The 25,063-nt window shown below is 33.6% G+C and overlaps 1 protein-coding gene across 4 annotated transcripts; it reads right to left on the bottom strand.

Annotated features, from left to right (window-relative positions):
- Positions 1 to 1,737: 1,737 nt before the first annotated feature.
- On the bottom strand, positions 1,738 to 24,272 carry LOC134258271 (coiled-coil domain-containing protein 18-like). Of its 4 annotated transcripts, XM_062740802.1 has the most exons (31): positions 23,824 to 24,272; positions 22,983 to 23,193; positions 22,477 to 22,653; positions 21,874 to 22,112; positions 21,554 to 21,650; positions 20,942 to 21,063; positions 20,678 to 20,781; positions 20,134 to 20,321; positions 19,524 to 19,711; positions 19,105 to 19,241; positions 18,135 to 18,355; positions 17,465 to 17,716; positions 17,052 to 17,186; positions 16,584 to 16,778; positions 15,272 to 15,439; positions 14,860 to 15,002; positions 14,391 to 14,554; positions 13,386 to 13,483; positions 10,324 to 10,439; positions 9,711 to 9,810; positions 9,381 to 9,497; positions 8,913 to 8,972; positions 8,330 to 8,473; positions 7,327 to 7,406; positions 7,071 to 7,188; positions 6,621 to 6,764; positions 5,915 to 6,127; positions 4,449 to 5,022; positions 3,260 to 3,338; positions 3,060 to 3,108; positions 2,259 to 2,358 (listed from the first exon to the last, which is right to left on the bottom strand). In XM_062740802.1, exons 1-30 carry the CDS (start codon positions 23,946 to 23,948, stop codon positions 3,084 to 3,086), a joined length of 4,734 nt encoding a protein of 1,577 aa, XP_062596786.1. In that variant the 5' UTR covers positions 23,949 to 24,272; the 3' UTR covers positions 2,259 to 2,358; positions 3,060 to 3,083. The 4 variants fall into 4 exon arrangements, with proteins under 4 accessions (XP_062596784.1, XP_062596785.1, XP_062596786.1 ...); XM_062740800.1 differs by lacking the exon at positions 3,060 to 3,108 and having other exon boundaries at positions 1,738 to 2,358; XM_062740801.1 differs by lacking the exons at positions 3,060 to 3,108; positions 8,913 to 8,972 and having other exon boundaries at positions 1,738 to 2,358.
- Between the last annotated feature and the right edge of the window lie 791 nt (positions 24,273 to 25,063).

Here is a 25,063-nt window from a genome sequence, read left to right as displayed (position 1 = left end):
TCATCTGAATAATGGGCATTTAAAAATGCCAGAGAATAATTCCTTCGCTCAGATCTCGATATTAATGCACATATTGTATCGTAGAAATTAAGCTGCAATTGTTGTTTAGGGCAGTCTTGCACGTTTTACTTGAATGGCTGGGAAGGGGGGGGGGGGGGGTTAACAGTCATATTTTACTTAGTAAAGTAAACAGATAAAATTTAACATTTTTATCAAATCTCTGATGTTCTGAAAAGTGAGTTTAGCCTTACTTTATTCGCTTTTGATAATCATCAGATAAAAAAAAAAACAAACAAACATTTGTAGATTACTACTTGTTGCGTTTATTTTGCGTGTCAGTATAGTATTTCATATGTATTCCTTGTGACAAGACCTTTCAAAGGGAATCATCAAATTTGACTTTTGACCTTAAGCTTTACCTTGGAGTCTGACCCAGTTTTGCAAAAATTTACTTAACTTTGACCTTGACAATATCCTTTGGCTTCATATACTTCACATATGTTTAATACTTGTGACAAGACCTTCCATAGGATACCAACAACTTTGGATTTGACCTACTTTTAAAAACTTTAACCTTGGCCTAACTTTTAGAGGGATATTTCTCTTCTTAAATCTATTCTAAATTCGTGAGTATTACAGAAAAAAAACCAAGAAGTGTTTGTGAAACACATGTCCCTGTATTGTAGCTTATGGCGAGGACTGAAGTTTTTCAAATGAAAGTGAAAAAAAAATAAATCCATGGTAAAGGTCAAAATTGTTTGTATCCAGAGAAAGGTCTTATAATAAGGAATACACCTGTAAAATATGAAAGCTCCTGCCAGTACTAACTGTTCAAAAGTTATGGCCAAGGGTAATGTTTTTTAAGAAGTGGGTCAAACTCTATTTATACCCCTTGAAAGGTCTTGTCAAAATGAATACCCATGTGAGGTAAGAAAGCCCTATCACCAACTGTTCAGAAGTTATGGCCAAGGTTAAAGTTTGATTTTTTGTAAAAATGGGTCAAACTCCAAGGTCAAGAGGTCAAATTTGGTGGTACCTGAAGAAAAGTCTTTACAAGAAATACACCTTTGATAAATGAAAGCTATATATCCTCACCCAGTCAGAAGTTATAGGCAAGGTTAAGTTTTTGCAAACAGACAGACAGATATTGCAAAAAGTATTTTATCTCTTCACATCATCAAAGCAGGAAAAAAGCTCCTTTTTAGCAACCTCTAGTGTTCTCGGAAATCATTGAGAATTATTTGCAGAATTTTTTTAAAAAAAAAATCATTTTTAATTAAATAAAATATTTTATATTTTGATCAGTATTTATAATTTAATAATTATTTTTAATCAAAAGACAATACTAACTCTTTTTTTTATTTTTAATGCTATATGCAGTTTTCAGGAACAACTTGACAGATTTTTTTTTATATTTGTAATGGATATCAAGTGTTTTAAAAATTGTGTGTGTTGAAATAATGAAAGCCTATTGTAGATGTTTATTTTCAAAGAATTTCAAAACTAAGTTTTCCACTGTCAACTATTGATTCACATAAGACAACACATTGAGATGCGGAAAAGGTCTCGGCAGAGGAAAAAGAGCTGGTAGAGCTAAGAATACAGACATATGAAACTTGACATATAGAAATATTTCTAAGCCTTTTAGAAGTTGCGAATCATCTCTGCAACTTGTTTTTACTGAACAAAAAATATTTTCATGTAAGATTTGTTGACGTGTGAAAATATACACAGAAGCACAATAGTGTTGTTGTAAAATCATCTGTATTTTGGTTCTTTAAAAATTCATACATACACGTATCAACAATATAGAACACTATGTAATAGTACATACATGGACAAACAGTCTAACAGATATAAAATAAAAAATAAATATTGGTCATCAGATCTCAATGTCTCAGAATGAAAAATGTGCACCAAAACTACAGATCTAAGTGTTCTTACTCTTAAGTATGACAAACTTTAATGTTGCATCACAGATTCTTTGAACAAGACAATATTTACTATCAGTTGCATTCATATGTACTATCAATACATATACATTACTGGATTTCGATATATGGTTTGATAAACAGCATAAAAGTACAACCGATATTTCATTACACACAGTATTTCTTGCCCATTACCTTCAATGATCAATCCAAAGCAAATTTCACTTCAAATGCCAAGAATGTAGCCACAGTAAATGCATGAAGGCACCTTGTAATTATGATGAAATATCTTTGGTAATAAGAGTTATCTAGGATCTATAGTCTCTACTAGGAACAAATAGCACCTTCGTCAATGTTTTTTAATTGTTGATCAATCAGCTGTTGTCTGAGTTCATTAGCTCTTAATCTTTCCTGAAGTTCATAGATCCTGAAAACAAAAATAAATCAAGTCAGTGTACAGACATACATACAGTATGTAATACTGACTTAAGGTTCTTATTCTCTGACAGTGGTGTTCAACATCAGACTTTAGTATAAATATTTGGATAAAAAAGTACAGCAAAATGTAAGGGATGAATAATTTTAGTTCAATAAAAACATAATTAGTTTTTAATAGCAAATCAACACTTTGCGCTGCTAGCAAAGCAAGCTCAATAGACTAACGTGTAAGAGCAGAGGAAATTTGGAATGAATTCTGTACATACATCAGGAAACCTTCCCAGAATTCCTTTGCTACCAGGAATCCATGCGATAATGAATAAATAAATAATATAAAAATAATAGGCTTTCATTTGTAGAAATCTTAAAAGGAACAAGAAAATACTTTACAATTTGTATTTCATCAAAACTTGTACTAGGTCTACAGTTTCAACCAGATGCTAGGCTGTCTATGTAAGCTCGAACAAGCTCCGTTACATCATGTAACGTCACAGCTATTTAAGATGTGACTTGGTGGCTGATCAGTGTTTCAAGTACAATTAAAGGGTGTTTTTGATGGTACAACTGCGCTCCCCCCAAAGGTCACACCATAAAACATATTAATTTATAAACCATACAGAATGAAAATTGTGTTACTGTAAGCATGAATTCATTACATTTGTGTTTCACTGTAACCAAGTTCTATAGTACCTCTTATAAACTCCAATGTTAAGGTCAAGATCTAGTAAATGAAAGGTGCCTATAGATTTTTCAAATTTGAGAAACAAGTTCTTTTCATGACACTTTACAAATATACCTTGGTAAAATAAAGTGTTTCCAAGTTAAACAAGTGAAATTTTTCCATTGAACTTTTCCTAACCTGGTTGATGACTTGAACTTGAGTTACTTACCCTTGAGCAGGATCTGTGTCAGTTCTAGCTTGATCTGAGTACTGTGGACTCTTGTACATCCTTACAGCTGTCATTGGCTCTGTAAGAAAAAACAATACCAAGTTACAGGTTAAGCACAATTTGTTCTCTGATCCACTATAAAACAGTATTCATTAAAGTTCAATTAATATTCAATGAACATCCCAAAACATTTTGGAACCATTCATGTCAATATTCTTTAATTCACATAATAAAGCCCTTCAGTTTTTATTTGATATCATCAATCAATATACGGAAAACACATCCCTCTAGGTGGCATTATAGCAGAGTATTAATATTCAGCTTTCAAAATATCCAATAATTATCAGATATTGTTTCCCCATTTCATATACTGTAAAACGAGAATATTTGGCGCACTACTAATTTTAGCGCCTTTGGCGCAAGAGCCCCTGAGCGCTAAAATTTATTGTGCGCTAAAGGATTTCTAAATATCATTTTTTGTGAATGTTCAAAGCTTTTACATAAGTACATGTAAACCGGGACGCACGATTACGCAATGTCGAAGGGTCATTGGATTTTACATACACACTAGCACTGCACATGTTCGGAAGACAGAAAGTTCTGCCAAATTATAATTTTAATTAAACCATTGTTACCCCGGTAGTTGTTACCCGATTATTATCATTAGCACCTTCAAAGCTTGGCTTCTCGGCGTGTCAATCATCTATCGCCTCGAGGTAAACAATGCAATCAAGCATGGCCATTGAACTTGCAGACAATACCTGATTAGGATTACCGTTTTATCTAAGTAATTTTCTGTCGATGCATGCATTGATTTAATGTAAATTAAATGAGTAAATACTCAATTTCTTTTAATTGAAAATAGAAATAAATTTTAACATTGTACCACGTCCATGTGATAGCAACACGTACCGCGGTAAAGGTAACGAATGTTAACTGGTATACGGGAGTACTATTGTGTTTCCGTGCGTGACTAACCAAAAAGTCAAATACGGGTGTTGATAAAAAAAAAATCATATTTATATATTTTACTGACAAGTGCAAGCGCTAAAATTTATTTGCGCCAATGCATTCCCACTTGCGTTTGCGCTAAAATATGTCTGCGCCAAATTTTATCGTTTTACAGTATTCAGAAAAAAATATCAGTAAATGAATTTCAAATTTGTACACTTATACAAGTTAATCCTACCTATTTCAAATTCTCCAGGCAAATGATCCGACCTTCTTCCTCTGCCTCTCTGGGCAGCCAGATTACGGAAGTCTTTGGCATTCATTTTCTCACTAGCACGGGGCACACCTTTACTCCTCAGCAGACCTTTACACACAGCACTGTTCTTCATAAGATTCGATTTCCTCCACTTCTCTTCCTCTTCGTTTAACACTTCATCGAATTCATCAATGTCTCCATCTTTAAAATGGACCTGTTGATTTCGTTTTGATTCGGCAGACTTGCTATCTTTTGCCACTGGCAACACGTAGAGGGCACTTTCGTCTTCAGGTTCATGAAATTCTCCATGGAGCTTTCCTGCAGTGGAAAATGGCTCCTTCAGAATTTTCCTCCTGGCGGCGGGGGAGACAGGAGCACTGCGCGATTCCTGAGAATCCACCTCACTGGTATTTTCTGACCCATGTCGACGCTTCACAACCTCTGCACCAAGCACTGAACTCTGATACACAGATTCGTAATTATTGGACATGTTCATAGAAGCTATTGTCCTTTCCAGTCCTGAGATTTTAGTCCTTAACCTGGTTATTTCAGAATCCTGTAATGTACAGAGAACAAATTATTCAGCTTGAAAACAGTAACAAAATATAAAGTATCCTTCTAAATGTTCTTTTACAAAGTGCTGGAACCCTGTGACTTCTGAAATAAATTATGCCAAAAATATTGGCATATCTTCAAGCAAGCAAAATATCACTAGCCAAGAAATCCTGCTATACTGTACATGAATCCACCACACAAAAATGTGCTTACAAATAAAGAAGAAGGTACAGTTTCAATACAAATTATGCCCTGTATTTTTTCTTTTATATGAAAGTGATATGAGAAATTAAATTTTTTTCTTTCTGAATCATAGGAATTCCATGCAGTAAGAATATACAAATCGTTTTTCTCATATCACCTCCTAAATGCTAATTGTGATGTCATTAACTTGTGCATTTTTCCGTATTTTCTTTAGAAGTTGCAGTAGACATCAATTTTCAGTGGAATTTTCTTTCAGAAAACATACTCTGCCACCGTCGCCCAAAACGATTTTGAGACGTGTGATTTTTCAAAGCCTTTTACATAATATATCCAAAAACTGTCGTGGCCGCTGGTGGCAGACACTATTTTCTAAAGGAAAATAAGCACAGAAATGAGTCATTCTGAGGCTTTTCTGCAACAAACTTAGAAATGTACCAAATTAATGACCTCATATATATAGAATGGACCACCTTCATGCCATATTCTTTAATGATTTATCATATTCATCTACTCAACTATTTATAAAGCCAATTTCATAACTTTTTAAGAACATTTAATTTTTAGGGCGCCATAAAGCCAAAACCGTACTTTCATCTTGAATCAGATGCACTTACTCCCACTTTAGAATCGTTTTAAATCAAAAGGTTCCATATGTCACAGCATACACCTTTCCCCCTGTGTACACCAACCTTCAGAATCAGAGATTCGTTAGCCACCGTGGCCAGCTCTTTCTTGGCTATCATCTCCCCCTGTATATTCTCTAGCTCCTTCTGTAGGAGGTCAAACTGAGCCTGGTAATGGATCTCCAGCTCCTTTATCTGAATCATCTTCTTCTCCAGCTCTCTCTCCATCTTCTCCTTGTCTTCACTCAGGTGACTGATAGAGCGCTGCAATTCGTCCACCTAAAACACACAAAAACAGCAGGCTCATGACACTTTAATGTTGTTGGTGTATTAAAATTACTTAGTAATGAACTTCCCTTTTTCAAAATTTGTGCACCAATACATTTTGGAGATTCAACATATGTATTAAAAAAGCATGCATACATGTAACACTTCACAGGACTTTCTTCACAGAAATCATTTTGACAGTGTATGTGATATGACATTCTCTCAGTAGCAGCAAACTGTTTCACAGTTTATGAACTTTGAAGCCATTGTCTGCCTTGACCTTAATATTGTTTGAATAAAATGTCTGTTGTAGCTTTTTTGATAAATGTGGCCAAGATTTCTGTTGAACAAAAGGCGGATAATCTGTCCTTCCCACCCAAATCTTTTTCTATGAACATAGTTTCAAGTTACATTACTTATGTACATTATAAATGTCCTCATGAACATTTGCTACAAAATACATTTTAGCAAACAAGATAAGTGTAAATTATCAACATTCCCTTACCAGAACTTGATGCTCCTCTCTGACTCTTTCCATCTCTTCATTCCTGAGTCTGATCTCAGCGTTCAGTTTAGTCTCGGCCTGTATCTCGCGAGCTTTTGTGGCCCCAAGTTCTTCCTCTAGGCGAGCCGTATCTGTCTCTCTTGTCTACGTAAAACAGGGAATAATATTTCATGAATAAACCAGTCAATAAAATAATTATGTTCACTAATGCAGTCTTTATTAATAAAGTCTACACATAAAGCTAAATATTTTTATCATGCAAAGCAATACTTTTCAGTTTACTTCAGTTAAACCTTAAACATTTCACAGTCTATCATTTCAAGAGATAGTGTTCATAACATTCAACAGCAGAATCAGTTACAATTTTGTAACAATGTACAATGGTCAATGTCTAATACAAGAAGCTCCCTGTGTGAATTACATGATGATAACACACAATCTGGAGCTTACCTGTCTGACTAAGTTAATCTCCTCCATCTCTCGTGTGAGGCGTTCATTTTCACGGTTTACTTGAGCCAGCTGACGTCTTGTTGACATAAATTCTGTGTGCTGCTGCTGTAACTGCTCTCTGTCAAACATTGAATGTAAAATAAATCGTTGTACATTTCTTTAATTTTAAAAATAGTTATCCAAAAGAATATACATTTAATTTTTATCTGAATACTCAAGCCAAAATATAAAAAGTCATAACAAATCACGATAATACCTTGTGAGTCTGAGCTCCTGAGTGACTTCTACATTCTCATCTTTCTGTTCCTCCAGTTTCATGTGCTGTCTGTCAACTGCCTGGAAAATCAAACACACAAGTTATAGGTATCAACTTAAAATTACATGTTTGACTGAGGGATTAAGGTGACCTTATTTAAAGTTGTTGGGGCTTCTAACCCACTTCACCATACCCTGGGTATTTGAGACACCATCGTTCAACTGTGATTCTGATACCAAAGTTCAACTGTAATTCTGAAACCATAGTTCAACTGTAATTCTGATACCATAGTTCAACTGTAATTCTGATACCATAGTTCAACTGGAATTCTAACATTCTGATACCATAGTTCAACTGGAATTCTAATACCATAGTTCATCTGTAATTCTGATACCATGGTTAAACTGTAATCCTGATATTACAGTTCAACTATAATTCTGAAACCATAGTTCAGCTATGGTTCTCTAACCATAGTTCAACTGTAATTTTGATACCAAAGTTAAACTGTAATTCTGATACCATGGTTCAACTGTAATTTTGATACCATAGTTCAACTATAATTCCGAAACCATAGTTCAACTGTAATTTTGATACCAAATTTCAACTGTAATTTTGATACCAAATTTTAACTGTAATTCTGATTCCATAGTTCAACTGTAATTCTGATACCATAGTTCAACTACAATTCTTAAACCATAGTTAAACTGTAATTTTCAAATGTAATTCTGATACCATAGTTCCACTGTAATTCTCATACTATAGTTAAACTGCAATTCTGATACCATAGTTCCACTGTAATTTTGATACCAAAGTTCAACTGTAATTCTGATACCACAGTTCCATTATAATTCTGATACCATAATTCAACTGTAATTCTGACACCATAGTTAAATTTACCATAATTCAACTGTAATTCTGACACCATAGTTAAATTTTAATTCTGACACCATAGCTCAAGTATACTTCTGATACCATAGTTCCCCTGACATCACACGATTCTAACCTTTTCTAGCTCCTGTAGTTTGGCTGTCTTTGACTGAAGCTCTAGGTTCTGTTTCTTACACAGCTGGTCAGCGTGCTGGTACTGGAGGGTCATCTCGGACAGCTTGGCCTGAGTCTGCTGGAGCTTGTCATCCAGCTCAGCTATCTGAAGGAGGTCATTTAAAATGTCAAGAAATTTTAACACAGAAATACTGTACATCAGAAGGAAATCTTCAAGTATTGTTGAAAAAAAGGGTAGGCAAACTACATGTATGAATTCAATTTTAGTTTGACAGTCCATTCATGCAATACAATCAAAAAATCTTTTAATCATGGATAAACAATTGGATGAAATTTTGTGAATAATTCCCTTGTATGACAGTTCAAATACATGTATTATTCACTTAATTTAGTATGTGTATAATATTATTATTAGAATAAAATATATGGTGATTGACCTATTTTTATCTACATGTACCCTGAGTACTTGTAAACAGATTTATGAAAACAAGAAATTTAAAAGAAAATTTAATTTTTCAACTGTGAATTTGAAAAATGCAAGAAACAAAAAAATCAAGCATTCATGTTAATGATAATATAGTCACCAATATAATAGCAGTTTTGACACTGTCAAGATCATCTTCCAACTTAGAAACCAGGTCATCCTTCAATCAGATTTCATATTACAATGTACACAAAGTGGGCCAGTAGTTTTTAATCAGTTTTGACAATTTACTGTTTATTTGCATCTTATGCAGAGATTGTTTTGTGTATATGTCGATTAAAGCTGTTTTGTGTATATGTCGATTAAAGCATATGTAATTTATTTAATGCTACTTTCTATTGCACAAAATGTATGTTGATGAAATTGACAATTCTATTCTTCAATTGTTTAAGCAAAAAAAAAGACAATTTTAGCACCCACAAATGCACACAATTTCAAAAAAAATAACTGTAGAAATGTACATGTATCTGTAATGCATACTTTACATCCTTTTTTTAAACAGGTTTAAATACATACAGATAATATCTACACCCATAAGTGCATGTACATGTATGTAACTAGAACCCACCTGTTTTGTTCTTTCCTCTATTTCCAGTTCATACTTCTTCAGTGAACCTTCTAATGTAATAATTCTCTGCTTCATCTCAGTGTGCTGTTCCTTAACAGTCATGCTAAGTTCATTCACCTACAGAAAATGGTTGAAATAGTGTTATCAATCAACAAAATGAAGTGTTATAAATCAACAAAATTATATTTCTGTTATATTCTTAACACTACCCTACCACAGGCAAGAATGATTACATGAAATTAAACATGTATCCAGTAGAAGAAACATTAAAATCTTCACAGAAGTTAATGCACCAATTGTTATTTTTAAATCCCTATTTTATTTGGTTACCTGGGATGTTCTTTGATGAAGTTCCATCTGCCTGTCCTCCAAAGCTTCTGAAAGTTTGAAAGCCTCATGTCTCTTTTCATTCAGCTCTTCCTGAGTTTTCCTGTGTATTAGAAAAAGCAAGGTTATTGTGTCTAGTCTTATGCTGTTTGATGTCATTTCAAAAATTCATTTCCAAAAGATGATTTATTTATTAAAGTTAATCTGACAAAAAAGAAAAGGGAGGTGGGGGGGCTCTTGAATTAAACCTTAAAAAAAATGGCAACTTTTACACAGAATATCATTGTATACATATACATGTATCTCCAATTTAAGTTTTCTTTCTTTCTGTCACACATGTACAAGGTTAAACAATCTTCTTTTCAATAAAGTAATTACTTTGCTCAAGCTGACACTTCTCTCGGAGGTTCAAAAGAGGGGATAGGGAGTTTTGTGGAGTGGGGCCTAAAAATCTATGTAATCTGTCCTCACTCACCTGATTTAAAAGAGGGGAGAGGGAGATTTGGGGAGGGAGAATTTCTAGAAATCTCTGTAATCTGTCCTGACCTGACTCAAAAGAGGGGAGGGAACTATTTTGGAGGGGGTACACCTAGAAATCTGTATAATCTGTCCTAACCTGAGAGTGTCCTTCATGTCCTCAATTATCTCCTCCTTGGCTCGGTCCTCCTGAATCACCCGCTGAAGTTTCTTCTCCGTGTCCTCACTCTGCTCTATAGCTTGTTTCTGAGCCACCTAAAATAAGTCATGTCAGTATAATGATTTGAATTTCATTTTAATGGAATGAATTTTGCATTTTCCTGTAGATTTACATCCAAACATTTCTCAATCTTGTTTAAATACTGGCTGGAATTGGTGTCAATATAACGCAGATTTACATCCAAACATTTCTCAATCTTGTTTAAATACTGGCTGGAATTGGTGTCAATATAACACAGTTTAAATGAGTTTTTTCAAAAACAACATTTTTCACAAACAAAATGAACATAGAGATCCAAACATTTCTCAATCTTGTTTAAATACTGGTTGGAATTGGTGTCAATATAACACAGTTTAAATGAGTTTTTTCAAAAACAACATTTTTCACAAACAAAATGAACATAGAGATCGAGAAATGTACAAATAAATAATAAATAATGTCACAAAAGACCCTTTTAATGATTTAGTCTTCATGATTTTACTTATTAATCTCTTTTGATTAAAATAGATGGCCATTAAAGTTTTTATTTAATTTCTGATTGTATTTAGATATTTTTGGGTATGACCCTTAGTATACTGGAAAATAGCAGATCCAACGATTTCCTGGACTTATTTTTTTCTTTCTGAAAGGTGGTTTTTCAAGTTTGGAAATAGAAACAAGTCAAAAGGTAAAAGATCTAGCGAATATTGTTAATGTGAAAAAATAATAACTTTCTTTTTATCCCGAAAACCCCTTTACTCTTCAGGGGTGCAGGGTTTGACATAAGAAATTTAATGTAGTGGATTCCTGATAAATAAACCTTTTTTTTTTGTAAAAAAAATTGCTTTCTAGACTCCTCCAAAAATTAAACTGTCTCCCCGAATATGAAATTGAACAACAGTACCACTAAGGCCTAAAATAAAATATTGTTTGTTTGCAGTTGCCGACCGACCCACTGAAAATGGACCCGACCCAAACTTTTTTTGTGACATTTGGTAATATTATTTTTTCCTCCAATTTTTCAGGATATTAAAACCGTTTCATTTTCAATTTTTGCTTCATCAATCATTAGTTTATACCAAGAGTGCAGCTTATTCATGTAAAGTAGGCCTATGAAAAACTTTATTTTATGTTATCTAACAAAGATCTTGAAGCAATTTTATTTTTTCAAAAAAAAAAAAAATGCCTACCTACCTACCCAGACTAAAAATTATGGGTCGGCAACTGCAAACAAAGAATTTTTTAAGCTTGGCCTAATATTTAAGAAAATTGCATAGAAATATGTCCTTGTGTTCTTGAATACCTCTGCTCTTGTCGGACCATTGCTGTTTTTATCAAGTACATCTTATGGTAAATTTTGTATTGAGTGTTTTAAGCAATAGATTTATGTTCCATTATCTGTTTGAATATGAAACAAACTTGGATAACTACAGTTACTGATATTTTAAAATAACTGTTAAGACATTCCTACACGCTGTCGTTTTCACTCATTTTTCAAAATATAGGGTGATCTTTGCCAAGTTTTTTACCGAAAGTAAACTACTCCCGATATGATGTATATCAAATTTGCTATGTGTCTTAAGTCAGTCATAGATTATCAGATATTATTTGTTGAAATTGGGCAAATAGTATATAAGTTGTTATAATGTTTGTTGGCAAGGACGGTACCCATTTTTGATGCCCATTATATAATTTTTTATCATTGAAATCCACTTGCTTATTTGTCTATAAAGCAGGCATTGGTTGATGTAAATGTCACATATTTCAGTGAAAATTTCTTTGGGATTTTTAACACGTTTTACAGCAGCTTTAATGAAGCTTTTATTTTCACTCTAGTTTACTGATTCTTTACCATTCATTTATAATGCAGTGTCTCGAATAGCCCGTTTCCCAGCTTCTCACGATGAAACTATGTGATGATAAGTGGTCACATAAACTGTTATCAATTCATTAAATATTCAATAATGAGAGAAAGTCTACCTTAATGTCATATGATTTCTATGTTGTGTGTCATCGAGCTAATGACATTATTTATTGAACGTCCCTCGTATTACACAAGTATCACTCTGGCCTAAATTGAAGATGAACTGCTAACAAGAGGCCCATGGGCCACATCGCTCACCTGAGAAGCTTTGACCATTCTGTTCTTTACCAGATTTCCCCCTTGTTATACATAATGCATCCCCACCCTACCCCACTGATCATAATTTAGACATTTTGAAATCTACACTAATCCCATGATCCTTCCATGGGCACATATGTTTCAGCTTTTTTGGCCCAGTGGTTCCTGAGAAGAAGATTTTCAAAGATTTTTCCTATATATTTCTATATAAAACTTTGATTCCCCATTGTGGCCCCGCCCTTCCCCCGGGGGTCATTATTTGAACAACTTAGAATCTACACTATACCAGGATGCTTCCACATAAGTTTCAGATTTTCTGGCCCAGTGGTTCTTGAGAAGAAGATTTTCAAAGATTTTTCCTATATATTTCTATGTAAAACTATATACCCCATTGTGGCTTTCTTGGGGGTCATGATGCAAAAATAATAGCCAGGATTTCCACATAAGAACTTTTCTGTGGTTCTTGATTTTCAAAGATTTTTCTATATATTTCTATTAAAACTTAATAGCATGATTTGAACAATCTCTACACTACCCCAGGATGCTTCCACATAAGTTTCAGCTTTACTGGCCCAGTGGTTCTTGAGAAGAAGATTTTTTAATGACCTAACCTATTTTCTTTTCTTGATGCCCTTCATTTTAACAATTTAAATTCCCCTTCACCCAAGGATGCTTTGTACCAAGTTTGGTTCTTGGCCCAGTGGTTTTTGAGAAGAAGTCGAAAATGTGAAAAGTTTACAGACGGACAGACGGACGGACGACGGACAAAATGTGATCAGAAAAGCTCACTTGAGCCTTCGGCTCAGGTGAGCTAAAAACCAGTTCCCACAAATGATTGCCAGATTTACAAAAGATTAACAATAATTCAACACTGACATACCTGTAACCTTTTGACCTCACTGTCAAGGTCACTGACCAACTGTGTTTGCTGATCCATGTCCTCTGTTTTCTTTTGAATTTGATCTTCATAATCATTCACTGGAAATAAATTCACAAAATACATCATAGAAAAGGGCATGCATATATCTCTGATATTACTGACTGAAACATATACTTGCTTTCTTGAATGTAAAAATAATAGCCTTGAACTTTGTTTATCTCTATTAATTTTAATAACTTATCTCTATTAGCTGTTGAGCTCATCAACGTATCTTTATTTTCTCTTATGTACATTAACCTATCTCTATTTTCTCTAACGTACATTAAACTCACTAACCTATCTCTACTTGCTGTCTCTATTTTCTGTTAAACTCTCTAACCTTTCTCTATTTTCTGTTATACTCTCTAACCTTTCTCTATTTTCTGTTGAGCTCTCTAACCTTTCTCTATTTTCTGTTTAGTTCACTAATGTATCTCTATTTTCTGTTTAGTTCATCAACCTATCTCTATTTTCTGTCTAGTACACTAACCTACCTCTACTGTAAATCACTTTTTATTCTGTAATTACGCTGTCTCTATTTTCCTTAAGATTATATAGAGCAGTTCGTGAAAATTTTATTTCGCTAATCAAGAGTCAATGACTATCTCGCGAAAATAAGGTGTCGCGAAAATTTAGTGATCTACAGTAACTGCTGCCTCTGTTTTTTGTTTTAAAAGCTCACTAACCTGTCTCTATTTCCTGTTAAGCTCACTAACCTATCTCTATTTTCTGTTGAGTACACAACCTATCTCTATTTTCTCTTACATATACTCACCTATCTCTATTTTCTGCTCCAGTTGCACCCTGAGATCTCTAACCTATCTCTATTTTCTATTGAGTACTCTCACCTCTCTATTTTCTATGAAGCACTCTCACCTATCTCTATTTTCTATGAAGTACACTCACCTATCTCTATTTTCTGTTGAGTACACTAACCTATCTCTATTTTCTATGAAGTACACTAACCTATCTCTATTTTCTGCTCCAGCTGCACCCTGAGATCTCTAATGTCCTTCTCTAGTTTAGACATCCTCTTGACCTTCTCGTCGTTGTTCTCCTGTTCGTCCTGAAGTTGCTGCTCCAACATGTTGATTTCTTCATTCATGTTCTTTTTCTCCACCTCTAATTCTCTATAGAATTGTCAATTAACATTTCCATTTAGATCTTTCATAAAAATTGCAATACTCTTACTGATCTCTCTGTTAAGATTTCAAAAAATTTTGTTAAAAAAACTAATTTGAAGGCATGAACTTTAAATAAAGGAAGAAGCATATGTAACAAGGCTTTAAAGTACAGTGTATGATATAATTGATTTTCTATTCCTCCTACAACATGGGAAAATCTTGTAATTAAATTGAAGATCCATTTTTTCATAACCAATGTATCACAACAATTTAAAAGACTTTGAAGGAGCTGACTATGTCATAAAACTCACCTGAGAGCATCAGTGAGTTTGTTAATGGTCACCGTCCTGTGCTCGAGATCTTCACAAGCCTGTTTGAGTTTTTTCTCTGCCATCTGAGTCTCAGTCATGGCCTGAGCTTTCTGAGTTAACAGCTGATGTTCCAGTTGAGAAACCTTCAATTAAGAACAAAAATATCTTTTTTCAGTACAGAAAAGCATCAAGTTGCAATTTTTCTTTTTACTATTGACCATTTCTTTAAAAGTTTTCAAATTTTTCATAAAATGCCAAGGTTTTCAAGTCTTTGTTAAAAACAATTCTATTGAATGTACATGTACCCTAACTCAATTATCCTGGTCTTACCTGAGTACTTGTTCCCCTAGTTCTGACTGGACCAATCATATTTAGCCTAGCTCAATTACTCTAGTCATTATTTATTCCTTACCTGTTTCCCTAGTTCTGATTGGACGTCCTCCAACTCAGTAATTCTGGTGGTACTCTGCTGCAGCATGGTCTGGTGCTCAAACACTGTTTTCTCCAGCTCAATATTTTCTTGGTACTTGTCTTCCAAAGCCTTTTGAATTTGCTTTATGTGCCTCTCCATTTTATTCACCTTGAAGAAAAACCATTAACACCTTCATAATGTTTCTATTCAGAAGTTGCTGAGAAAAGACATGTATTTTAATTTGGTTTTTTGCTAATTTTTATTTTTTTTATTTTTTAATTTTTTTTGGATTTTACATTGAAAAAATATCAAAGCCAGTCATTTGTCCGGATATGTGAAACGATATAACACCAGTTAAACAAAACAATATAACATTTAAAAATTCCGTCCCGATGAAAAAGCAATCAGAAAATATATATTATTTTCTTTATAGCAAAATAGGACGGATATTAACTTTAAGCTTAGTCAGAAAATATCTTTTTTTTAAAACAGAAAATTGGTCAGTATGATGAGATGGGAGTGAGCTATTAAGTTGAAATATGGATTTGTGATGTATTTTATTTCAAATGAAGTAATGAACATGAAGTTATACTGAATGATTCCCACACCTGCTTTGGACATTTAAAAAAAATCACACAGCAAAACTGACACATTGATTCTTTTGGCTATTATGGGCCGTCTTTTTTAAATTTTTCCTTAGGGATTGTTGTTTTAAATTCTACATGCACTACTTTTCTCTATGATCCCCATTCTTTGACAAGACAACCACACTAAAGCCTGTCTGACATGCTGATGTGGTTAGTACAGCGGACAGAGACCTACATGATATATACGCCAGGTAGAGGTCGTGTAAAGGTCAGGGTTATCCTCAATAATTACCTACAAAACATCTTTTTCTTAAACCTTTTTTCATTAATAAAATCAAGGTATCAGTTTCTTGTTTAATTTAAGGTTGAAGAGCTTGAAATCTTGTGCATATTTGGAAGAAAAGATCATCATGTTTCTCATTTAATTAAAGGCTAACAAAAAAAGCAGATATTAACATGTAAAATGTATATTGTAGTTTGTGCTTATATAAAGATATGTTCCTAGATTGTCACAAAAAAAGAGACCACTTTGCAAGATAATGATTTCAACTTTTTGATACACTTGCAAGCTGATGGTAGAAAAAAACTCAAACATCTCCCTCACATTTAAACTTTTGTATTATAAAATATCCATGCTTAGAATTCAGCAATTCTATGTATAGAATAAGTGCAAATATTTGATATGTGAAAATCAGCAGCAGCTTAAAGAATACCAATCTATTTACCATTTCTTCCTTGTGTCTGATGTCTCTGTCGTATTTATCTCGAGATTCTTCCAGGGCCCCGAGATAAGTCTTGACCTCTTCTTTACACTGAAGTAGGGCCATCTCTAGCTGTCTCATCTGAGATGTCCCCTCACTGGCCTGAGCCTCCAACTGACGAAGGGAAAACTGACTCTGCTGGGTTTGTAATTCCAGTTCCTAGAGATATAAATGCATGTAGTTTATTATCTGAATGTGAAACTGAGACTCTTTAGACAAAAAAGAAAAGAATTACTTCAGCTTAAAACATTAAAGGGGAATAACTGTCATGACTTCATAATGTTAAGTGCACATACATGTAAATACTGAAATGTTCAATATCAATATGTTGTGTCTCTGTTAGTGTCATATCATTTCAATTTAGTGCATGCACAAAGCTAAAGAGAAATCAACTTGATAATTGTTTTAATGATACCTGAAAGTAAAGATTACCTCCTTTGTTTTGTTGAGTTCTTTCTGTAATTTCTTCACTTGTGAGTTCCTTTCTTCCAATTCCCTTTTATAATGTGACAGATGACTTGAATTTTCTTCATAAACTGATGATTTATTTTCAAGTTCCTTTTGGATCTGATAATTTAAGATTCAGTAATAGACTTAAATTCACAATTCAATAAACATTAATGTAGACTTACACGTAATTTGACAAATGTAAAGCAACATTTTATTGATGAAAAGAGGCAATTACCGTACATGTATGCATTTCAAATTTTAAAAACAAAATTGCTACTAATTATAATTTATTTATTCAATACCCATTTAGAAGCTGAAATTGTCAAAAAATCATGTGAAACACTTTTTTGGTGCGACTTATTCAAGATCAACCAATGAAGTAGATATGCTGTTACCATGTCGATCTGCTTCTCGTAATCCCTACACTGTTCCTGGTGGAGCTGTTGGTTTTTCTCTGTACTACTGCGGAGCTGTTGAAGTGTTTGTTGTTTCTCTTTCAGTTCGACCTGTATCCTGGTGATCTCCTCATCTCTAAAGGTAACGTCATGCTCCAGCTGTTTGACTCGGGACACACAAGTGGAAAACTCGGCCGACTTTTCATCCAGTTGTTCTTCTAGTTGATTGATCTGAGATGACTTCTTTCTGACCTGAAACACAGCAATCATTGAGAATATTAGTTTGTATAAAATTAAAATGCATGTAATTTGCTTGAAATAATTATATTAATGGAAAATAACAACTGATTTTCAATGAGTGGAAACAATATTTCGTATCATAATATTTCATCGCAATGTATCAGTACATCTCAAGGTTACTTATTGAAATATAAGGACTGCTGGTTTGCAAAGAAATCATTTTTCATCAAAATGTTTAGCTAATAGGTAAAATTAAAATAACCACTCACAAGTGCTGTAATTTCTATTCAAAGGTTATAGTTAGTGAAGATTCAATTAAAGCTAGTGACTTTAAACATCCCGTATATGTTAACCTCTGATTGCAATAGACATGTCAAATGCAAAATGCACAAGAGGGAAATGAGAAATCTTAATGAAAATACATGCTTACCTCCCTTTCCAGATTGCTAATCTCGGTACACTTGTGGTTAATCTGTTCCTGAAGCTCAATGAGCTGAGAGTTTCTCTGAGTAATTCTGGTCTCAAACGATGTGTTCTGAGATTCTCTCTCTCCCAACTCTCTCTTTAACTCAGAAATCTCACCGGCCATCCTGGACTTGTCCACTTCGTACTGGGAAACTAGCATCTCCAGCTCCTGGGCTTTATGAGCACCTACAGGTATTTCAAATCAATACAGTAAAATACAGTATATGTGCAGTGAAATCTTTGAATTTCTTTAATTTAATTTACTTTAGATTTTAAAATTGCAAAATTGAAATTAAATACCAATTTTTAAGGAAACTATCACTAATTCCACATAAAAATTGTATTTGTAGCCAAGTCTTTCAAGAAGTGCATATCAAATATAAGAAAATAAAGTGTATTATTTGAGTCAATTTTCAGTGCATGTATATTTATGGGAAACCCCAGAAAAGTATAGGTTTCTTGGTTTTAAAAAATAAATATCAGGGAATATGGATAATATGTATGTTTAAAGAAAAGGAAGAACAAGAACTACAAACAGAATCAGAAATTTATGAAAATAAACCACAAATTTAAAAAAACCTTCAGATGTTCCTTTTTCTGTATAAAGAAAAATATTTTTTAACTCCTAAGCTTTACAATTTGACATTTTCAACACATGTATTTTATCAAACCAAGAAGTGACAGATAATTTATTTTTTTAAACACAGTGAGTAAGAACGTACATTTATAACACATACAAAAAGCACTTATCCAAAGAAAACATAACATAAACTTTTGATTCAATTTTTTTTTTAAAATCCAATTATATATAAGTGCAGTAAAAAAGAAAAAAAAAATTGTATTTGAAAGTCCTAGATTAAAATTAAGTGATATTTGGTAATTTAGCTAATACTGTTTTATTTTTCACTTGTCTGACACACAGACTCTGGTCTCACCTTGATGTTTGCTCTCCAGCATGCTGGTCAGTTCCATCCGTAGACTCTCTATAAGTACCGTCTGACTACTGGCCTCCTGGGACTGTAGACATGACTGTAGACGCTGGATCTCCGCATCCTTCATCGCCAGCTGCATCCTGTTAACATCAACAGTGTGGTATTATATGCAAAATTTGAATATTTTCCCATTTTGCTGTGTTTTTATTTAGCTCCCCTTGGTTGAAAAGCAGCTTCTGCTAAATCAAGTGCATCCTCACATATAAACAGTAGCACATGAATAAATTCATATACTTTCAAAACATGCACTAAACATATTCAAAATTCTATTTTTATATATTGTAATATATTTAAAATATTTGAATCAATGATCAGCCCCTCTTTATCATTTTTCCCCATTTTCAAAATTAAATATGTACTACCTTAAGTCCTGTAATATTGCCCTGGCCCCTCCTGAGGCTGCCGAGGCCTGCTCACTTGCTCCATACTCTGCCCCTCCTGACCTGTAGAACGTGGATGACCCCATGTCATGTGACTGACCTTTAGATGAGTCTGAGACAGCTCGCACACTCACACTGTACACACCGCTGTCATTAAAGCTGGCTCCTCTCTGAAAACAGTAAATTTAATTCATTGATGCAGTATATTACGATATATGCATTCAAATACCATCAAAGTATAGTTTCTCAATTACTTTTAACCTACAATTTTGTTCTGGTCTTACACTTTAAAGATTTGTTCTGGACTTACACTCTGAGACTTGCTCTGGTTCTGTACTTTCACTCTCAGACTTGTTCTATACTTACACTCTGAAATTTGTTCTGTACTTACACTCTGTGACTTGCTCAGCACTTACACTCTGAGACTTGCTCTGCACTTACACTCTGAGACTTGCTCGGCACTTCCTCTCTGAGACTTGTTCTATACTTACACTCGAGACTTGTTCTGTACTTACACTCTGAGACTTGCTCTGCACTCTCTGAGACTTGTTCTATACTTACACTCTGAGACTTGTTCTGGATCTGTACTTACACTCTGAGACTTGCTTTGGTTCTGGACTTGCTGGGCGAGTTGTTCGAGTTGTGACAACATGGTCCTACTCTCCTCTATTTCCTGTTGACACACTGATAACTGTTCCCTCTGGCGGTCCACTTGACTCTGAAGTCGAGCATTCTCTCTCTCTAGGCTTGTCATCTTCAAAGAATCTGCCTCAAGCCTGCCTGTATCAATATATAGTATTTTGCTTTGAATCAAAAACAGAGAACATTCTGATGTTAAGGTGCATGCCTACATTTTTAAAATTAAAAAATTACAATTCCTCTAGCATGTACATGTATTTCAAAACTGAAGTCATATAATTTATGTAGCATTCACTTTTAACCTGGACTCAAAACAATCATTTTTTATAGGTCAATGGGGCTACTGACTCAAATTTTTCCTGGTCAATTACCGGTACATGTAATAACTTTAATATAACTGCCCCATTGGCTTTGTAAATATGAATAAAAAACTGCTCCAATAATGACATATGTTTACCGAGTTTTTGTTCATAAAAAATCTTACTTATGTGACATACTAAGTTTGGAGGTGTTTTTGTTCAGTGAGGATTTTAGTTCTGTATTCTGTTTCTCTAACTCCCTCCGGCTATCCAGTTCCATGTCCTCCAAAAGCTGTAATCTCCTATAAAATAAAACAAACAACACCTTTATTCTTTTGAAGTCAGTATGACTACTTCTTCCTATAAAGATTGTAAAAATTAAAAGCACAAAAGTACCAGTAATTTATGTGAAGTTTTTTTGGAACATTTTTAATTTAAATTTAAACAACCTGGTACACTGACCTAATTTCCTCATTCTGACTTTTAATTTTGGCCTGAAGAAGTGAGATCCGCTCCAGTAGATCCTCCCGTTCCTGGTTAGCCTCACCCAGACTGTCTCTCAGGTAATCCTCATTGTTCTCCAACTACAAACATCAAAGACACACGAACATGAATTTAATATTTTACTGACTAGTCAGGTATTCAAAAGAAGTTATATAATAAAGAATTAACACAAATATGGATGAAAATTTAAGCATAATATGAATCAGTATAATGAAACTCTTACAATTACTGTACGTGTACATAAATTAGCATATTCAAAATTTAGTACAATCAAGGAGTATAGAGTTGTAGGCTTAATCATGAATTAGTGCCTTGTATTTATTAGTAAATGATTTCTTAGCGGTATTCATTAATTAGCGCATTCTTATCTGTGCCAAAGCCGCTAAAATATGAAGCCCGCTTTTTGGAGTACACATAAAATATTTAACAATGAATTAGATGTACTGTACAAAGAAGTTTTTTAAGAGATCAATGCTGTTATAAAGTGCAGTTGTAATTTTCAATACTTTTAAAGAGTTTTCTGTGATTGTGAATTTGTTTTCTTTCTTTTATTTTCTTCATTAAGCGTACCTTTTTGGTTTTATCTTTAGCTTTCCTTTGGTAATCCTCCAGAGTCTCCTGGGCCTCTATGAAGTTCTGTAGAGCCTCATCCCTCTGAACCTCAGCCCTGTTGTATAGGAAGCATAATGAGTCTTAATCAATTTCAGTGTGTACATCTATAGAGAGTGTTTTATTTAACACTTAATTTAAAAGTATAACAGTTCTGTCGATTTCTTGTCACTAGAAAAGAATTTTTTTCTGTACTTAAAGAGAGAGGCTTCTAAATGATTTTTTTTTAAGCTACAGAGTACAGAAAAATAATCAAGAAGTCAATATCAAATCCCTCATACCCCTTTCTCTTTTTCTTTTCATCTTTTAAGTCTGTTTGGAGCTCTTCTATTTCCAGTTCATTCTGTTTGATCTGTAGTTGATAGTCGGCATTCTGTCGCTGTATTTTCTCGTAACGTTCCTCGGCCTCTCTCAGGGCTTTGTCCTGTGATTCTGTTTCCGCTCGCAGTCCAACAATTTTATCCTCCAAGTCTGGTACACTCTGTCGGTAGTCGTCTAACTCTGTACTTAATTCCAGCACCTATACAAAAGAACAAATCAAGCTTATGTTAGGATCACAAGTTATTCTCTAAGGCTGAAACTTTCAATCAAATGTACAGTCAGTAAAACAAACTGTTATAAAATGCAAAAAAGTTTTGATGTGTTTTTTATGTACATGTAATTCCTTGTATTTGATATGTAGATACATTTTGAAACCAGAAGGGATGAACATTACTTTGTTGTACAAACTGTTATAAAATGCAAAATACTTTTGATGTGTTTTTTATGCACATGTAATTCCTTGTATTTCATATGTAGATACATTTTGAAACCAGAAGGGATGAACATTACTTTGTTGTACAACCATTATCTATCCATTCTATTCTGAGAAAACCCGTTCTGACCTTTGATCTGGCAGCATTCAGCTCTTGGCTACATTTCTCCATCTCTCCCAGCAGTTTATGGTTTTGTTGCAGCAGTTTTTTGTTGGCCTCCTTTAAGTAGCGGATTTCTCCGGACTCCTGTTGTGAGCCCCTCTCCATCAACTGCACCCTCTCATGACGGTCGAGTCGACTGAATGTCTAGTATAGAATAGAGTAAACATATTCACAAATGTCAAATATTTTCTTACAATTCAGTATTTCAGGGAGAGAGTACTTATGCACTATTTCTTAAATAAAAACCATACGAAAGAAAATTCAATCTGTTGCGGATATAATTAAAATGCAAGTCAGCTGTTTCCTGCTCAAAATAAAGAGAAAATTTATTCCAAATAAAAAAATATCACAGAAAAATCACATGAGCTTTACCCTAGCTGTTTACAATTGAACTAGTATGGTAAGCTTTGCATGGAGCTCAAAACTTAAATTGAAAAGCAACTAATCTTAAGAATACATATAAATGCCCTTACCTGCGGTTTATTTGGTGTGCTAGAAGCATGCTTTAATCTCTCAAACCCAGCATAAGATGATTCGGGGAGAGTGGCCAGTCCAGACTTAATGCTGTCTTTGTCACAAGAAATATCATGATGCAGGGGATTTCTCATCAGATCATCCATTGTAACTACAAATCGGTCTGTGGCAGCCACACTATTTAATGTTGATATAGATTCTAGGTCAGAGCTGAAATATACAGATACACTCTAAGTTCATGTAAAAAATACTGCATTCTATAAATTAATAATATAAGAAATTATTTTCTTTTTGACATGCTGTGCGAGTCAAAATTAACTTCTAATGTTAATAAGAAAGCTCTGGACAGCATTGCAGAGGATTCTTTTTCTCACATTCATGGAAATTTCACATTTCATCATGTAACAGTAAATACTGTCTTTGACTCTATGTGATATTTAAAATAAAATTTGATGCTTTGGATGTATAAAATTAAAAGTGACTTAAATTCTCCAGTAAAGCAGAAGACTGTCTCACGGTCATGCTGGAAATTGTGTCATCCAATTATACTGTTGTTCCAATGCAATTAAATCAAACAACCGATTGATAAGCATTCTGATTTTTAACCTTCATTTCATTAAAATATTTATAGATTACAGTTACGAAAAAAAATTATGTTTCTAAGTTCATTTTTAATAAAATCATATTTAGATCAAAAGCAAAATAAGTACGTTTTTAAAAGAATTGCATGCATTCCAACTTTGCATAAATTATCATTATCAGCACATTCCACACATTCATAGCATTATACAAGCCCCAAAATGGAATTCCTTAAATCACCTGTGGCCAAAATGGACTTACTCGTCATAATTCCCCCGCTGGTCAATTTTTGACAGTTTCTTCAAATTTCTTTCAGTGTCCAGTAACCGTTTTCTAAGGTCCTGAACATTGTGCATTAACAATTCCTGTGGTTCACAGTCCTCCATGGTCACCAAATGAAATAATATTGTCTAATTGGACATCTTTCAAATCATGAAATATCATTTTGGCAGGAAGCAAGGGCTATTGTTTATATTTAAATTACCCGTACTGGATAACCCATGCCTTCCGAAACATGACTGGGCTCGCCAATTTTGCTTTCAATAGAACATCGCATTAAAACCAACGACAGGTCCTTTTAAGTTTACACGAGTGCTTATTTGACAAATACAATCAAATGCAGAAATACATCGTCATTGTAAGTCATCTTACTACATGTACTCTTGAAAATTACTTGTAAACAAAAAATATATTCTGCTAGCCGCCGCTTGTTTTCATTCGGTCCTACTAAAATACGCCTGCCGACGCCTGCCAAAGTAAAATACGCCTGCCGAGAAAAACTATACGCCTGCCGTTTTATTCTTTTATATTCTTAATTTTTATATATATATTTTAATTTTTTGGACTTTTAACATTATATTTCGCAACTTTATTTTTATTTTTCTTTGCTAAAATTAGTCTATACAAGAACAAGAATACTACGTACGAAACGCCTGCCGTGGTGCTTTTCAATATACCAGACTGGTTCCTAAATACATGAAATATAACAGGCCTTTTTTTCTTTTTTTTTTGACATGGTTAAAAAATATTTCAAAATGTTAAATACAGATCATGATTTCATATTTAATAATTGAATAAATTAATCCGTATTAGGTATTTACAATAATTATGAGCGCTAAACGTAATGACAAGAGAGACAACTCTAATTGGGAAATCGGTACAACAGTTAGTTGGAAGTCGTATAATTCATTAAATATTTTTGTGTTTAATATTTTAATTTGTATTGTATAAAATGGCATCAAAGACATAATTTATTATTATTATTTATTTTTTTTTTAACAGATTGGTGCATTCCATATAGTACAGAGGTCTTAGACGAAGCAGTCCAAGTTTTTGTGTCAAATATTTAAATGAATAAATGATTGAATTGTTTGCATTTGGTGTATTTATTTCATCTTTTATAGGAAATAAATATCATGAATGTACAAGTATGAGAGACGGAAAAAATTAAACATAGTCACACATATTCAAACATTTAGTCTTATTTCACAAAACCATCAAG

This window comes from Saccostrea cucullata, unplaced genomic scaffold (assembly GCF_032062105.1).
Source record: "Saccostrea cucullata isolate Sc308-1 unplaced genomic scaffold, CSIRO_AGI_Scuc_v1 ctg1028, whole genome shotgun sequence".
Lineage (NCBI taxonomy): Eukaryota > Metazoa > Mollusca > Bivalvia > Ostreida > Ostreidae > Saccostrea > Saccostrea cuccullata.
This window is presented reverse-complemented; position numbering and strand designations above follow the sequence as displayed.

Coding starts and splice junctions, on each gene's coding strand:
- LOC134258271 (XM_062740800.1), bottom strand. CDS start 23,948: ATGGAGGACTGTGAACCACAGGAATTGTTAATGCACAATGTTCAGGAC. Junction 21,651..21,873: donor GAAAAGAAAAAGAGAAAGGG/GTATGAGGGATT, acceptor CCTATACAACAG/GGCTGAGGTTCAGAGGGATG. Junction 16,779..17,051: donor AACTCAACAAAACAAAGGAG/GTAATCTTTACT, acceptor TTATATCTCTAG/GAACTGGAATTACAAACCCA.